Source organism: Gorilla gorilla, chromosome 9, assembly GCF_029281585.2.
Source record: "Gorilla gorilla gorilla isolate KB3781 chromosome 9, NHGRI_mGorGor1-v2.1_pri, whole genome shotgun sequence".
Classification (NCBI taxonomy): domain Eukaryota; kingdom Metazoa; phylum Chordata; class Mammalia; order Primates; family Hominidae; genus Gorilla; species Gorilla gorilla.
Window position 1 is genome coordinate 94967244 of NC_073233.2, and position 18552 is coordinate 94985795.

Genomic DNA, 18552 nt, shown 5'->3' on the forward strand with positions numbered 1-18552 from the left:
CACTGCAGCCTCAATCTCCCGGGCCCAAGAGATCCTCCTGCCTTAACACCACCCTCCCACCGCCTCCCCAACCCCCCACCAGTAGCTGGGACTACAGGTGCACACCACTATGCTCAGCTAATTTTTTATTTTTTATTTTTTAATTTAATTAGTTTATTTTTTTTTGAGACGGAGTCTCGCTCTGTCTCCCAGGCTGGAGTGCGGTGGCGCGATCTCTGTTCGCTGCAAGCTCCGCCTCCCGGGTTCACGCCATTCTCTTGCCTCAGCCTGCCGAGTAGCTGGGACTACAGGTGCCCGCCAGCTAATTTTTTTTTTGCATTTTTAGTAGAGACGGGATTTCACAGTGTTAACCAGGATGGTTTCGATCTCCGGACCTCGTGATCTGCCCGCCTCAGCCTCCCAAAGTGTTGGGATTACAGGCGTGCGCCACTGCACCCGGCCCAATTTTTTATTTTTATATTAAGTAGCTGAGGTCTCACTATGTAGCCCAGGCTGGGCCGGTCCTGAGCTCAAGTGATCCTCCTGCCTTGGCCACTGAAACTGTTGGGATTACAGACGTGAACCACTGCACCTGGCCTATTTTCTTTTAATCTAAGATAGTGTCTCCACTTTTTCCCTCTACAGCATTGCTTTATTGAAGTGACCAGGCCAGTTGTCTCGTTGTATGTAATACATTTCTGATTTGTCTGAGTTATTTCTTCATGGAATTGGTGAATTGGTTCAACAATTGGGCCCCAAGCCCAATATCATTATGGTTTTTGCTGACGTGTAGAAGTACGTACTGCCTTGGTGGTCTTGTATAAGATCCGGAAGAAATCTCTGGATTAAAGTAGAGATTCTTGTTCTTTTCCCTTACTTTCTCCCAAATAAACAGGGTCTCTCTCTCTCTCTCTCTCTGTGTGCTGAACTGCTTGGAACTGAGCATGAGGTGACACAAGCATCCCTGTGGCTACCATCCCTGGGACTGCGCTGGGTCAGACTTGAAGCCAGCACAGCAGTGGGTCTTGCCCAAGGCTTGCTGTAACCATTACTTGGCTACCACTTGTGTTCACTCAAAGCCCTAGGGCTCTATAATCAACAGGTGGCAAAGCCAGCCAGGTTTGTGTCCTTCCCTCTGGGTGACAAGTTCTCCCGGGCCCTGGGCAGGTCCAAAGATGTTGTCTGGGAGCCAGGGATAGGAGTAAGAAAAGTTTGCCTGATATTGTTTTCCACTGTGGCTAAACTGGTGCTCAAACCACAATATAAAGTCCTTCCCACTCTTCCCTCCCCTTTCCACAGGCAGAGGAGCCTCTCCATGTGGGCACCACCACCACCAGCCCATGGCAGGCTTCTGACTGGCCACCGCTGATGTTCACTTAAATACCACAGGCTCTTCAGTCAGCCTGTAGTAAATGCTGCCAGGCCTGGGACTCACCCTTCAGGGCAGTGGGCCCTCCTCTGGCCTAGGGTAGGTTCAGAAATGCTGTCCAAGAGCCTAGACCTGGACTTGGGGACTCCAGGAGCCTGCTTGTTGCTTTACCCCACTGTGTCCAAGCTGGTACCTAAGTGCAAGACAAAGTTCCCTTTTGTTTTCCTTCTGCTTTTCTCAGACAGAAGGAGTCTTTTGCCATAGCCAGCCACAGCTGGGAATGTGCTAGGTCACATCTGTAGTGAGCATGTCTCAGAGCCCAAGGCTATGGCATACTCCTTGGGTATCGCTCCTAATTATTCAGGGTCTAAGGGCTTGTTAGTCTGTAGGTGATGAATTCCGCCAGTACTGGGTGCTTCCCTTCAAGGCAGCAGGTTCCCTTTTGGCCCAGGGTATGTCTAGAAATGTCATCCAGGAGCAAGGCTTGGAATGGATCCTTCATGACTCTGCCTGGTGCCTTCTCCTACTGTGGCTGAGCTGGTATCCAGTGATGACATCTTATTTAACTGTAGTATAATATAAAACCAGGAAGTTGACATTACTATCAACTACACTATAGACTTCATTCAGTATTCACTAATTCTTATGTATACTCATTTGTGTATGTGTCTATGCAGTTTGTTCCCATGTATAGAGTTGTTTACCCACCACTACAATCAATGTCCGAAACTGTTTCAACACTACCAAGGATTGCCCTTGAACTATCCCTTTGTAGTTGCACCATTTTCATCAATTCCTGTCTCCTGGTAACAACTAGTCTACTTTTCATTTCTATATTTATATCATTTCGAGGAAGTTATATAAATGGAATGATGCAATGTATAACGTTTGGACATAGGCTTTTTCTTTTTTAAACTAAGCATGATGCCTTTGAGATCCATCTAAGATGTTGCTTGTATTACTAAGTTTCTTCCTTTTTTATTGCCTAGTAGCATTCTACTATATGGATGTACCAGAGTTTGTTAAACATTCACTTGTCGAAGGACATTTATGTTATTTTCAGTTTTTGGCTGCTCCATCCATGAACATGGTTTATCTCTCCATTTAATTAGATCTTTTATTTCTTTTCATCAGTTTTTATAATTTGCAGAATGCGTTTCGTATACATGTTAGATTTACACCTGTTTCCCTTTTTGGGAACAATTGCAAATGAATTTTCTGTTTTTGTAATAGCTTTATTGAGTCATAATTCATATTCCATACAGTTCACCCTTTTGAAAACTGCACAATTCATTGGTTTTTAATATATTCACAAAGTTGTTTAACTACCATCACAAACAATTTTATAACACTTTATTCACCTCAAATAGAAACCCCTTTAACTGTCACCCCCTAATCCTTCATCCTCCTCACCCAGCCCTAGGCAACCACTAATTTCTGTCTCTAAAGATTTGCTTCTTCTGGACATTTTATATAACGGAGTCATACAATATGTGTCATTGGTGACTGGCTTCTTTTACTTAGTGTAATGGTTTTGAAGTTTGATGTCATACATATCATTTCATTACATTACTTTTTATTGCCAAATAATAATTCATTATATGGATATGTCACATTTTATTTATTCATAAGTTGATGGAAATTTGGATTGTCCCACTTATTGGTTATGAATGATGCTACACTAAACATTTGTGGACACATTTTTGTGTGGACATATGTTTTTATTTTTCTGGATTATGTACTCAGGAATGGAATTGCTGCCTTAATATGGCAACTCTGTTTAGCTTTTTGAGGAACTGCCAGACTGTTCGCCAAAGTGGTTGTACCATTTTCTGTTTTGTTCAGCAGTATATAAAGGGTCCAATTTCTTCGCATTTTGGCTATCACTTGTTATTACGTGTCTTTCTGATGATGGTCATTGCAGTGAGTGTGAAGTATTTCATTATGGCTTTGATTTTTCTCAGATGACTAATGATATTGAGCATCTTTTCATATAGTTTTTGACCATTTACATATCTTCTTTGGAGAAATGTCTATTCAAATCCTTTGCCCATGTTTTAATTGGGTTATTTATCTTTTAATTATTGAGTTGTAAGGGTTCTTTAGATATTCTAGATATAATTTTCTTACCAGATATAATTTGCAAATATTTTCTCCCATTCAGAGTGTTGTTTTTTCACTTCATTGATCTTGTCTTTGAAGCAGAAAAGTTTTTAATTTTGATGAAGAAGTCCAAGTTATCTATTTTTTCTTTCTTTTTTTTATTTGTTTTTTTGTTTTTTTATGACACAGTCTTGCTCTGTCGCTGAGGCTGGAGTGCAGTGGCGTGATCTTGGCTTTTGCAACCTCCACCTCCTGGGTTCAAGCAATTCCCCTGCCTCAGCCTCCCAAGTAGCTGGGACTGCAGGTGTGTGCCACTACACCTCGCTAATTTTTGTATTTCTTTTTTTTTAGTAGAGATAGGGTTTTGCCATGTTGTCCAGGCTGGTCTCGAGCTCCTGACCTAACGTGATCTGCCTGCTTCCACCTCCCAAAGTACTGGGATTACAGGCGTGAGCCACTGTGCCCAGCCCGTTGTGTTTTTGGTGTCGTATTTAAGAAATCATTACCAGCACGAATATTTAGCTCCAAGTTTTATTTTACTTTATTATTTATTTATTTGTTTATTTTTTGAGGTGGAGTCTTGCTCCATCTCACACTCACTGGAGTGCAGTGGCATGATCTTTGCTCACTGCAACCTCCACCTCTCTGGTTCAAGCAATTCTTCTGCATCAGCCTCCCACCCAGGTAGCTGGAACTACAGGTGCATGCCACCACACCCAGCCAATTTTTGTATTTCTAGTATTGATGGGGTTTCACCATGCTGGCCAGGCTGGTCTTGAACTGCCAACCTCAGGTGATCCACCTGCCTCGGCCCCACAAAGTGCTGGAATTACAGATGTGAGCCACTGCATCTGGCCATGTTTTCTTTTAAAAGTTGTATAGTTTTAGTTCTTACATTTAAGTCTTTCATCCATTTTGAATTAATTTTCGTAGGTAGTGCAAAGTAGAGAGTATTAAGTTTTAAATTTCATTTTCCACATTTGTTGCTATGACATATAAATATAGTAGTTTTTTTGTGTTTTATCTTGACTTCTGTGACCTTGCTGAATTTATTAGTTTTAAGAGTTTTTGGTACATTCCTTGAGATTTTCTATACAGACAATTATGTTACCTGCAAATAGGGATGGTTTTATTTCTTTGCCAATCTGTATGTCCTTTTTTCTGCTTGTATCTTGTATCTGTTCTTAGCGGGAGGCATTCAGTTTTTCATCATTAAGTGTGTTGTTAGCTGTGGGGTGGTTTTTCAGATGCTCTTTGTTAGGGTTAGGACGTTTACATTCATTTCTAGTTTGCTGTGAACCTTTATCATGAATGGATGTAATATTTTGTTATATGGCTTTTCTGCATCTATTGATAAGATCATGTGATCTTTTTTCTTTTTTTCTTTTCTTTTCTTTTTTTTTTTTGAGACGGAGCCTCACTCTGTCGCCCAGGCTGGAGTGCAGTGGCGTGATCTCGGCTCACTGCAACCTCTGCCTCGTGGGTTCAAGCGATTCTCCTGCCTCAGCCTCTCAAGTAGCTGGGACTACAGGTGTGTGCCACCTCGCCTGGCTAATTTTTGTATTTTTAGTGGAGACGGGGTTTCACCATATTGGCCAGCCTGGTCTCGAACTCCTGACCTCGTGATCTGCCCTCCTCGGCTTCCCAATGTTCTGAGATTACAGGCATGAGCCACCAGGCCTGGCTGAGCTTTCTTCTTTTGCCTGTTTGCAGTGTTTTTTTTTTTTTGTTTTTGATATCAACAAGGACAAGATCATTGACAGTGATGTTTGTCTACAGCTGGTTTTCTCAACTTTGGCACTATTGACATGTTTTGGGTCAGGTAATACCTTACTGGGAGGGCTCTCTTGTGCAGTGTATCTATACATGCCATTAGCACTGCCTTCCCCACCCCACCAAGTTGAGATAACCAAAAATTCCTACAGGCATTGCTACATCTCCCCATGGAACAAATCTCTCCTTGTTGAGAACTACTGATCTATATCTTTACTAATTTTCTTAGTCTAGTTTTATCATTTGCTGAGAGAAAAGTGTAAAATCTTCAACTGTGATTCTGGAATTGTCTATTTCTCTTTTTAATGCTATCAGTTTCTGTGAAGGTTTTCTTGGTATATGCACTTTTTTTTTGTTACCATTTTTTCATGATGTCATGATGGATTGAACCTTTTATCCATATGGAGTGTCCTTCTGTAGCTCAGATATTATTTGTTCTGAAGTTTATTTTTATTTGATTTTTTTATTTCTTATTTTTTTGAGGTAGAGTCACACTGTGTTGCTCCTGTTGGAGTGCAGTGGCATGATGTCGGCTCAGTGCAACCTCCACCCACCGGGTTCAAGCAACTCTTGTGCCTCAGTCTCCTGAGTAGCTGGGATTACAGGCACGCGCCACCACGCCTGGCTAATTTTGTATTTTTGGTAGAGATGGGGTTTCACCATGTTGGCCAGGCTGGTCTCAAACTCCTGACCTGAAATGATCCACCCGCCTTGGCCTCCCGAAGTGCTGGGATTACAGGCATGAGCCACCGAGCCTGGCCTATTTTTATTTGATATTGATATAGCTACTCCAACCTTTTCATATTTACAGTTTGCAGAGTGTATTTCTTTCCAATTAATTTCAAACATCTGTGTCTTTATATTTAAAGTTTTTTTTTTTTTTAGCAGATAACATACAGTGGGGTCTTATTTTTTAAAATCTATTCTGCTAGTGTTAGCCTTTAAATTAGATTATTTAGTTCATTAACATTTGAGGCATTTATTATTTATTGGTATGGCTGGGTTGAGTGAGCCATTTTATTATTTGTTTTCTGCTTTTCATTTGTCTGTTTCTCCTTACTTCCTTTGTATTGTTTGATTTTTTTTGTTTTGTTTTTAGAATTCCACTTTAATTTTTTTTTTCGTTATTTTCTTTTAGTGCTTGCTCTATAGACTACAATATACATCTTTGAAGTTTCTTAATGTTACCATTTTACTGCCTCTCAAAATGTGGCAACCTGTCTAGGTCCATCTTAGGACTGCTTACTATTGGATTTGTTTTTTGTTTGTTGGTTTGTTTTTTCTCTTTCTTTGAACACTAACATTAGTTCAAATACAGTAAAACCAAAGTAAAAGAGTGTTACTAAGAGCAGTAACTTCTTAGGGCATAACGAGAGGTTTCCTGGATGTGAGGTGATAACGTGGATTTGGGTTGCTAGTTTCTTTTCTGTTTTATTTTCGCTTTTGATAGCTGAGGGTTTTTTTTTTTTTTAGCTTTCTGTTTTTCTTTTCCTGTAGATGAGCTTTTGCACTAGTGTTTCATTCTTAGACATTGGTTGTTCAAAGAAAATTTTTAGGTATTACAGATTATGACCTATTCTAAATATTAGCTGAAGTAGTTTTATTGTTTTAACGACTTAATAAGAAATTTAAGTCTAGCTTTGTTTAACTTCTTTATAACTGTTATCACATGGTTGCTGAAGAAAAATTGATCCTTCCCTTGATCTCATTGTTACATTATTGAACTCTTTGTGTATGTGTTGATTTAGTTCTTTTGTTTATTAGGTGATGCAGTTAACAATACTGGGAGATAGCTCTGTAGTTCTTTCTGTTGAGAGTTGTGTATGTCTATGCATACAATCACAATTCCTGGTTGGATTTAATTAAAAACTTTAATTTTTGTTTTTTAGTGTTGTTCACAAGCTTAGTGACTTTAAGAAAAAAATCAGGTTTTGTATTTTTTCTTTTCCCTTTGGAGTTAAACTTTAAAACAGAAATCTCTTGACAAGTTGCCTTACAGTGTGTCTTGTTTTAAGTAAATGTGTCTGTGCATATTTGGAATTTGCGAGTTACTTTAGTAGCTTAATTTGCTCTGAAAAAGTATTCTTGACTTACCACGAATTTATGTAAGACTTCATTAAATATCAAGATCCATTAAAAGCTTATAAGTAATTTGGAAGAGTTGAAGTTATGCATATTTTAAAATTATTACATCTAGTGCCAAAAATCAAGCATATTAGTATTGTAGTTCTTGTTTGGTAAGGAAAAAGAATTTATAATTATGCCTTTAATTCACAGAGAAAATCAATGATATGCTGGTGGAAATAGCCAGCAGGCAGCTGGAAATGTGAGTCTAGGTTCAAGGGAAAGATGGTAGTTAGAAAAATAAAAATGGGAAGTTTTCCTCTAATAGGTGGTCGTTGAAACTGTGGAAGTAGATTCATGTGTGAAAGCCCAGTATGAGAGGAGGTCTAAGATTAAACGTTTAGAAGCAGCAACATTTAAGGAGCCAGTTGTCAATTGAAATGTATACAGTTCAGTCTTTAAATTTAATGTCAGCAATATACGAGAAAGAGTAGAAGAAACATATTGTGATGACTAGCAGTTTCTTTTTACAAAATAGCAAATAATGGTAGTCCTAAGTTTTAAACCTCTAAAGCTTTAATAGTGCAATCTTTACTCTGAGATTTTGCATTCAGTTGTATAATCAGTTTTTCAAAAAGTATTTAATGAGGTGAGAACATACAATATGCACTTATCTCTCTTTCTATCTGGATATAGATATAAATACATAGATAAAGATCTATCTATCTGTAAATATCTTCATCTATATTGGTTTAAGTTTCTTTCTTCCTCTTTTTTCCTTCTCTCTAATCCATTCATCAATTACCCCCTCCGTTTCTAGTAGTATTAAGCGTGCTTGCTTGCTAGTTTCTGACACCCAGTAAGAGGGCAGCTTACTTAAATCTTAATCGCATCATTGTGGGGTTCTGAGAGAGCTTTGAGGTTGTTTCCAGGGTTGCTTAAAAAATTTGTGCCACAAAGGACTCTGATCATAGTAACTCAGTAGGAAGCATTGGTAACATCTAGTTTATCTGTAGGAGGGCTGTTAAGAACTAGTCTTCTTTTTCTTTTTCTAGGAAGTGCTTTGTTTGTGGTTTAGAAAGAAGTTGTTCTGATGGATTTTGTTTTGTAGAATTGCTGTGGAATTTGCTTTGATATTTAGTCTTAGTTAAGAATTGCAGTGTGCTCAAACATGAACATGGATTAAAGTATCAACAATTGCATATTTATTGCAAGCATACTCATTTGTTGAATTATTAAATTGCACTATAGTACTTATGAAACTCCAAACCAGGTATGACCAGAATGAATGATCTATATAATATGGGAATAAAAGAATACTCATAAATTTGATCTGTAAGTTCTTGGTATCTTCAAGTTTCATTGGCATGTTAACTTCACCAGAAGATTAAACACTTTGTAGCCTTCTGTAAAGTTTACTCTTTATGTACTATATAAGATAGAACATGATCATAGACTCTTGCTCTAGATTAGAAATTTATTCTATTAATTCCTATGCCTTAAGGAAGTATTTTTATACCTTCTAAAACATTCTGACAGTTAAAAACCCATTATACCTTGAAAGATTTTCTGAGATGATTAAATAGCATTTCTTAATAAGCCATTACAATGTTTAGGAATTTTCACTTTCTTTTATTTCTAATATCTCCTTATTTATAGAACATATAATTCTTTTTATATGTATATTTCATATGCATATATAGGATATATACATATTTAGAATTTAGAAGTTGCATTGTTCCTACTGTATTCCCCAGCGGCCTCTTGTGAAGTGTGATATGTAGTATTATTCAAAACTTTGACGTTAGCTAAATAATATATACACCAAAGCTTCTGGAAAAAAAACCCATTATTGATTATGCATCTAATTAGAAATGATAATGCTGTTAGATGATAATAATGCTTAGAATTTCAGCAGGATGTGTGGATACTTTTTAATCTACTAAGATGTTACAGAACATTTATTTTATTTAATGTTTTCCTATAAGAATGATGATACTCTGACTACTCAGTTCCTGTAGCAGTGGTTCTTTTTTTTTGAGACAGAGTTTCACTTGTCATCCAGGCTAGAGTACAGTGGTACAATCATAGGTCACTGCAGCCTTGATCTCTTGGGCACAGGTGATCCTCCTGCCTCAGTCTCCCCAGTAGCTGGGACCACAGGCATGTGCCACTGTGACCAGGTCAGTTTTTTATTTTTGGTAGAGTTGAGATAGCCCAGGCTATCTCAAACTCATGGGCTTAAGTGATCCTCCTATCTTGGCCTCACAAAGTGCTGGGATTACATGTGTGAGGCACTGTGCCTGGCTGCAATTGTTCTTAATACTTTTTTCGATAACACCCCTGGAGGTGCACAAAGTTGTATGCTGCAACTTTGAGAGATTGAATCCCTTCTCCAACCAAAATAAATAGATAAATAAAAGAAGGGAACAATGAGAAAAGCTTATGTGGTATAAAGGAGTATTGGACTGCTTATTTGCTGAGCTTTCCCAGCCTTCTAATCTAGTGACTCTCAGTAGAATGGGAGTATAGGATATGGGTATCAGAATCTCCTGTGAAGTTTAGCAAGTTACTTATTGTACTTCTTGGCCCCAGCTTCTCCTTTTCAGGCCTATGCCATCGTCTGTTCTAATGGACACCTCCCCCTCTCCATCACTGTGTTAGCCGTGTTTTAATAGGTTACTTGGTTTCCAAAGAGGATTTACTCACCAGTAAGGGAGTGGCCTATTTGTCTTCAGATTTAGGCTAAATATAGTCAAATGTAAAACAATAAAATGGCATTTAACTGACTTCTCAGTTTTTCATAGTGCTTAACATAACTGAAGAAGTGATAAATTATTGGTCTGATATAGTACAGTTATAAAGTTGACATTGGAACAGAGGATGAAGACGTTGCGTGAAAGAAATCCTGTCAAAGAGTGTGGCTCTATAATCCAACATATCATACCCTTCAGAGATAATATTCTCTCCGGGTCTGAATTCAGCAAAAGCTGTTAAGGAGGTGATTTGGGGAAAGATAAATTGAAATTTTGAGAACAGAATAGGACTTAATCTAATAGCAATACATTCTCTGCTTTTTCATAATAGTAACAGTATGTGAAGGCTTTAGTCTTCCTCAAAGAATAGAAGCCTGTTAGGATGCCATGTTAAACAAGCAAGTGAATTACAGAACTTAACGATGATTTAGGGCCAGGTGCGGTGGCTCATGCCTGTTATTCCAGCACTTTGGGAGGCCGAGGAGGGCAGATTGCTTGAGCTCAGGATTTCGAGACCAGCCTGGCCAACATGGCGAAACTTTGCTCTACCCAAAATACAAAAAATTAGCTGGGTGTGGTGGTGTGTGCCTGTGGTGCTGGCTACTCGGGAGGCTGGGGTGGGAGGATGCCTTGTGCCTGGGAGGTGGAAGTTTCAGTGAGCCAAGATTGCACCGCTGCACTCCAGCCTGGGTGACAGAGCAAGACTGTCTCAAAAACAAACAAACAACAACAAAAAAGATAATTTAGTAGTGCAAAGATTTTCTGTAGAAGTAATGCATTGGACAGAACCTGAAACTGGAGTCAGATGAACTGACTCTGAATTCCAGCTTGTCTTTTTGTTACTTTTACGTTTTTAAGGAAACCACTTCACTTCTCTGATTCTTGGTCTTCAATAGAGTAAGGATAATGGTATCTGCCTTACACTTCATGGTACTATTGGGTGGGTAAAATTTGATTTCATAATATTGATTATACCTTGTAGATTGTTAAGTTTTATGCAACTTTAAGGAGGTCTGATCACTTCTTTGCTAATAAATTGGTATCATTAATTGGCCCTCCCTTGTCCTAGTGGTTATCTTTGGTGATTATATGTCTATAATACACTTTTTTTCTGTAAGGATTTGTTCTTAGAAATACCTTGTTGGCTGTGTCTAGTAATTCCATAATCATTTGTTTAGTGCCTCGTATGTCTTAGGTGTGAGGTATTGATGCAGGATTTTTCTTGTCCACCTTGCCAACTGGAGACCTCCACAGCCGGTGATGCCCACCGCCCTGCACCCAGGCCTTGCTTAGCCCCAGGCCTTCCACTGGAGGCAGCACCTGTACGTGGCCCGCCTGTGTTATGGCTTGTACCCATGTTTGGCAGTTTCCAGGCTCTTGTTCCATGTCCAAGAAGAATTAGGATATGCTGATAATTTGAAGGGTGAAGAGGGCAGAGAAGAATTTTATTGAGCGGTGGAACAGCTCAGTGGGGAGGAGACGCGGGGGTGGTCCCCCACTCCCACAGTTTGGTGTTTTTTTTCCTCTCAGTGTGCCTGTGTCTGGGGCTTTTATGGCCTCAGAATAGGGAAGTGCTTGCTGATTGGTTTGTGAGTATGCAAAAAAGTTTAAAACAAAGACTACTCAAAGGTGGGCATGACAGCATAGAAAACCAATTAGGAAAGGGTAGGTATATGTACAATAGGTGGAGGGTGGGGATTAATTGGAGGAAAGTATGCCAAACAGGAAGGCAAGTTCTTAATCTGGTCTGTGGATTTGACTTGTAGCTTGGCTTTCAGGCTTTAAACTATCTTTGGCTTGGAGGTAGGATTTCACCAGGGACCCACCCCTATCTGCCTAGGCATTTGACTGCCTCCTGCTGCTATCAATTTCCCCTTCTGAAGAGGTACATCTAATTGCCATTAGGTTAAGGATGATGACCAGTCTTAACTGCTTTCTGCTGATGGGGGTGCTGTTTTGGGAAAATGGCAGTCATGTCTCTCTTAGAGGCCTATCTAAGGGTCCCCAGTAAAAGGGAGCCATCATTTGAGGCTCCGGTTGAATGACTGTTTGGAGTTTGATGGCCTGAAGGTGAGAAGAGACAAACCAGGATATTAGAAGACATGCATCAAAACAAAACATGGGGGTAAGAACAGCTCAAAAACTCTGAGGCTGCTGACATGCCCAGATAACTGGTGGCTATAGATATGCCTGCTAAGACTTGGGTGCATGGGTCTTGGTTTGGTTAGCACCTTTAGTCTTATTTTCAAAAAAAAAAAAAAACCTTCAGGTTATGGGCACCCCATTTATTCTCACCACTTGGCAGGAGTTGCAGGATAATTGCCCAGAATTAGAATGTTGATCCAGATTTTTACATTACCCATCCATTTTCTTTCTTCTTAGCTGCAGCCAGAGATCACTGGTTGGTTCACAGGAATAAGCAGGGTTAGTCTAAAATGCAGACAAAACTTAAAAACAACTAATGAGGTGAGAATTTAATGACAAGGGTATGATAAGTTTTGAAACTTACTTCTTTCTCTCCAGTCCTCATTTTGTTACAAACAAGTCATGATAGGACCGAGTTGTTTGCAGAATAAACTTCAGTGTTATACTTGGCTTAATCATTTGCATCAAGTGCACCAAGAATAATTATTTTCACATAGGCTTTTAAAATTGGCTTTGATGGAACTCTATTCCATACGGAATCTCAGATAAGACTGTTTTTTTTTTGAGTTGGAGTTTTGCTCTTGTTACCCAGGCTTGAGTGCAATGGTGTGATCTTGGCTCACTGCAACCTCTGCCTCCTTGGTTCAAGTGATTCTCCTGCCTCAGCCTCCCGAGTAGCTGGGATTACAGGCATGCACTACCACGCCCGGCTAATTTTTTGTATTTTTAGTAGAGATGGGGTTTCTTCATGTTGGTCAGGCTGGTCTCGAACTGCCGATCCCAGGTAATCCGCCCTCCTTGGCCTCCTGAAGTGTTGGGATTACAGGTGTGAGCCACCACACCTGGTTCAGATAAGACTTTTTAAAGCTGAGCCCAGCCATGGGTTTGTACCCTCAAATACCTGTGAATTGGGTAAATTCCTCTCTTCTTGAGGTGTAAAGATAACTTGGGGCTCCTGGACCTGATAGAAAGTGACATTCTTTACTCACCACAAGTTAGGAACCCTGTACAGGAACTGTGTAGACAGGGTATGAGGCCAGTTTCCCCAAGGGGCTTTTATTGGCCCTGCAAGTCAAGCTTAATTCCTTAAGGGAAGCACACCCTTCCAGTCAAAGCCTTGGTAAAACAACCAGTCTCTCCAGTTGTGTCTTGTTGCAAAAGAAAATGGATTCTTATTGCAGTGATACAAATAACTATATTACCCTATGTTAAGAATACTCACAAAGTTTCCAAATTCTGAAGAAACCAAGCAGAAAGAAACAAATATTCTCCAAACTTTGTTCATAGGAGTATACCTTACCCAATTGTTGAAAACTGTAGATAGCTCAAGAGAAAAACTTCCGTGACTCTGAAAAATAAAACAAGGATCAGCAATGTTTTAAGCAAAAAGTTAAAAAAGATTACTTAAGTTTTCTATTAGTTCAGTCTATTCAGTTAACTCTTGTCCTGCTTGATATTCATGAACATTTCAGCTCTTCATGAGTCCTGAATGATTTTCCTTTATTCCAATGTCACAATCTCCAAAGATATTAGAAACCTGCATTTAAGAGCACCTGTCAGAGTCCTGTAGCTGATTATAAACCATTTTTGGAAGAGGATCAAGACAACTGTCTGTGAATGACAAAATGTCCAGGGTAGCTCCAGTCAAAAACACAACTGTCAAAGAGATTTGTTTATTTCTGTGGTTTACAATAACAACATAATAACCTTAATTATGATTGAGCACCAGCATGATGCCATAAGTGGAAAATTTCACATTTAAGTACTGAACACAAACTTTGTTTCATGCACAAAATTACTAAAAATGTTACATAAAATTGCATTAAGTTGTATGTATTTAGGTTGGTGCAAAAGTAATTGCAGTTTTTGCGAAGTATAAGGTGTATATGAAACATAAATGAATTTTGTGTTTAGACTTGGATCTCATCCCCAAGTTATTTCATTATGTATATGCAAATACTACAAAATACAAAAAAATCAAAAATTGGAAACACTTCTAGTCTCAGGCATTTTGGATAAGGGATACTCAGCTTTAGCTCATTTCACCTTGAAATGCATTTGTCAGCGGGGTACGGTAGCACATGCCTGTAATCCCAGAACTTTGGGATGCCAGGGCAGGAGGTTGGCCTAAATCCAGAAACTTGAACCAGCTTGGACAGCATAGCGAGACTGTGTCTCTACAGAAAATCAAAAAATTAGTAGGCATGGTAGTGTGCACCTACTGAAACAAGTAGTTTCAGCTATTTGGGAAACTGAGGCAGTAAGATCACTTGAGCCCAGGAGTTTGAGACTGCAGTGAGCTATGACTGTACTACTGCACTCCAGCCTGGGTGACAGAATGAGATCCTGTCTCAAAAAGAAAAAGAAAAAGAAAAAAAAATTGTCAGGCTCTCTCACAGAAAGTAAAGAAATATTTTTATTTTGGAATTTGTAATATATATGTTTTTTCTTCATATGTAACCAGCTTTTGGTAAAAATGGGTATCCCTTGAGAAGCACTTAACTTTTCTTTCTTCAGTGTATGTGGGACTCTTGGATGTTAATGTTACCCTAATTTTTCTCAGTATAACTTATTTAGAATAAGCAATATTAGAGTATTTTTTATTTAGAATTTGGTAGGAACTAATGGTGAGAACTAGTAAGAACACTTTCAATCCATATGTAAAAATCATAGAAAAAAGGACATTAAAAAAACCTTATAGATAATCTTACAAGTGATTTTATTATTATTTTCTTTTCCTAACTTTTCAGTTCAGGAGTACATGTGTAGAATGTGCAGGTTTCTGCCATGTTCGTTTGCTGCATAGATCATCCTATCACCTTTACCAGTGATTTTTAAAAATTCTTTTTGTAAGGGCAATTGGGTTCTCTTGATCTGCTGAAATGCATTAGGATCTGCTGAGGAGAGATTGCTAGGAGTGTATGGCACTGGGTGTATGGCACTGTGGGTCCTATATCCCCTTCCCCTTTTAACCAGAGTAGGTCCAATGTTATATTTTATATATTGGTGATAATGTAAATTTTTTCTTTAATAATTTTTATGTTAAAAAAAGTAGATTTAATAAGTAGATAACTAGTCCCTCAAATGTTCCCTAATTTTAATGACAAAATTACAGAGTCCCAGAGTACCTAACTTTACTTTAGTACTGTTCAGTTAAATCATACTGCCTGCTTGTGGCTTTAGGAATATTAAAAATCTTACTAAACCATTTAAAATAACGAACATTCAGGACTGTGTATGAATCGGGCATCAAGAAGATTTCATTGACAATATCAATATGAAGATTCGGCATATTTAAATGAAAGTGATTTGACATTGGTACTTTTTATATATATTTTATTTTCTTTGAGTACTGAAAATGTTCATAAAGGAAACTAAAATAAGTTTTTGTAATTTTCGAGGTCAAACTCTGCCCTTGAATTCTTAAAACCTATTGAAGACATTTCCTAGAGAATAGAATGTGCTTCATTCATTTCTCATATGCAGTATAAGCTAAGTAAACTGATTAAGGGCAGAAAAAAGTTGTTATGTTTGACTTTCTACCTGAATTTTTATTAAATACGTTTGGTAAATATGCAGTTTTTCTGTAAAGTGTTTATAGAACTTTTGCATTAGAAAGTTCCCTTAATGCCTGACTTCTCATTTAAAGTGAAATTAAAACCAATGTGATTTAGTATGATTTGTAATATTATTTAATGAAACAATTGTATTGTGTGTGAAACAGATAGTAGGCTTGTTTTATTTATTTTTTGATAAATTTTTATTTGGTCAGAATTGTTCTTTACATTTTGGCAAGATGAATTAGAATTCTTTATTACAAAATTTAGATTTCTCTAGCATAAACATAGACTAGTAAGAAATTATACCACTCTTGCCAATAACAAATAACAATGGGGAAATAGTAATTTTAAATATTTACTTAATGACCTCTAAGAATATTTAATGACCACAAAACAAGTGACTTTATGGAATTTATTTAGATGCAGCTAAATTTAGGTCAGAGAGAAATTAGTTCAGCATAATTTACCTGTTTTTCTAAGATACCAGTACGTTTCTCAGTTTCTGAGAATATAATTCTTTTTATAGACTTCTAATAAATGATAAAGTGATTACTAAGTCAAATTGAAGTTTAATATCTTCCTTTTAAAATTATTTGCAGGAGAGGGCTGCTCACAATTTATATGGCCAACTTGGTAAGTATTTTGTTTTAACCTTTGATGTCTTCCCATAAACTATATCTTTTTAAAATCATGTTTTCTTAAAAAAAGTAAAACAGGAAAGCCACTTGTATTTGAGGATAATCTTCTCTGTGTTAATGGATAGAATTAAATGTTCAAAAAAGCCTTGATACCATCTGGTTTGTTCCTGTCATATAGGATTGAATTTCACTTATTTTAGAAGGAAATCACTGTCTTGTGCTCTTCATTGCCTTTTTTAAGTTTACATCTTCATCTTTGATAAGCTGTACTTGTATGTGTATATATCTGTCTCTTTATACATCTAATTTCATATTCTGCCTCTGTTGTGATTTCTTATGGGAAAAATGATATAAGGATGGGTTTTTATGATGTATGTTTTTCTTGAATATTAAAACAACATTGGTACTATCTCCAAACACTCAGTGCATTTAATAATATAATTAGCTAGGCTTCCAAATTTTTAAGTTTACAAAAATGAAGTTAATGTTATGTTGTTTGATATTCTTTAAAGTAAGTATATAATCAAGTTTATGTAAATTTTATTGCCAAGTTAATATTTTAAAAACATTTACATTAAAATCTTTTCAGGTTGTTTAATAGACTTGATAGGCAACATTAAAAAATTTAACTAGGAAAGATTAATAATTATTTATTTACCTAAGGTTTAGTTCTTGAATTCTGTAACAAGGGAGTATATTTCAGAGTTACATTTAGCAATTCATTTTAGTTATAAAATATTTACTTTTTGCTCTGTACTTTTGTGTTTCTGTGCTAGATGCTGGTAAACAAGAGATAGCTTTTGCATTCATGGAGTTTTACTCTCTAGTGGGAGAAGTCACGGCAGAAATAATAATGTATGAAAAGGACTGAAAGATGATTTATAGGGTCCTGTGGAAATTATATAGCACCAAACTATTCTGGGTATGTGCGGTTGGGTCAGAGAAAAGTGGGTGTAACCCCTTTTGAGTCATAGACCTCTTTGAGAATCTGATGACATGTGGACATTCTGTATAGAAAACTGCTCATGTAAGGAATGATACCTAAATTTCATTTCAGAGTGTTCATGGACCACCAATTAAGAAAGCCTAGGGTATGCCATCAAGTAAATTTATTTTAAAATACTCCAGAAAATTAGGAGTTCTAAGGACTTTTAATTGTAATGAAATGGAAATTTCAGGACAGCAGGAGAGCAGGATTTCTTTTTGGCATTATTCTCCTTGAAAGAATTCTTACTAGAATGTAAGCTTTTGAGCTTCTAAATAGAGTCTGTCATGTAGTAGAGATTTGATAAATATTTGTTGAATTAATGACAATCTTGCTGGGTATAGAATTCTAGATTGACAATGATTTAAAGATAATCCTTTATCTTTGTTCTCTGTAGTTACTTTTTTTTACTTTTTGTTGTCTGTTGGTTTTACTTTTTGTAGTTACTTTTTGTAGTCTGTTGGTTTTACTTTTTAGGTAATCTCTCTTTTTTTCTCAAATTTTTTTTAAGATTTACTTTCGAAGAATTTATTTTTCGTATATTGGATTTACTGGGATATAGATTTATTTTTATTTAGTTTGATCAGAACTCAGCTTTTGTAGTCCGAGAATTCATGGTTAGTTCTGGAATTAAATTCTTGTCCATCCCCTCTTTGAATCTTGCTTCTCCCCATTCTCTATATTCTATTGTTTTGGAACTCCTTTGAGATACATGTTAAACATTCTTACGTCCCTCTTCATATTTTCTTAATCGCTCTTTAACATTTTCCTACTTTTTCATCTCTTTGTGCTGAATTCTGGTTATCTTTTCAGATTTGTCTTCAAGTTAACTCATCTATTTACCTGTTTCCATTTATTTTATTTATTTTATGTTTTTGGTCTCATTGTATTGCCCAGGCTGGAGTACAGTGGTGTGATCATGGCTCACTACAGCTCCAACTCCTGGGCGCAAGCAATCCTCCTACCTCACCCTCCCAAGTAGCTGGGACCACAGGCATGTACCACAATGTCCGGCTATTTTTTTTTACTTTTATTTTTGTAGAGATGGGATGTTGCCTACGCTGATCTCAGACTCTTGGGCTCAAGTGATCCTTTTGCCTTGGCCTCCCAAAGTGCTGTGATTATAGGCAAGAGCCACTGTGCCCAGCCAATTTACTTGTTGTTTTTATTTATTATTATT

General features: G+C 37.4%; 1 protein-coding gene and 1 pseudogene across 8 annotated transcripts in view; one reads left to right on the forward strand and one right to left on the reverse strand.

The window, feature by feature from the left end:
• Window positions 1-18552, forward strand: part of TMEM135 (transmembrane protein 135) — a 360134-nt gene that overhangs the window by 113927 nt on the left and 227655 nt on the right. For all 8 annotated transcript variants that reach the window (XM_055355660.2, XM_055355659.2, XM_063693451.1 and 5 more), the window contains one exon: window positions 16349-16382. In XM_055355660.2, the coding sequence (XP_055211635.1) occupies window positions 16349-16382 (34 nt within the window). The remainder of the gene's footprint in view (window positions 1-16348; window positions 16383-18552) is intronic.
• LOC109028692 (E3 ubiquitin-protein ligase XIAP-like) overlaps window positions 17046-18552 on the reverse strand; it is a 41408-nt pseudogene continuing 39901 nt past the window's right edge.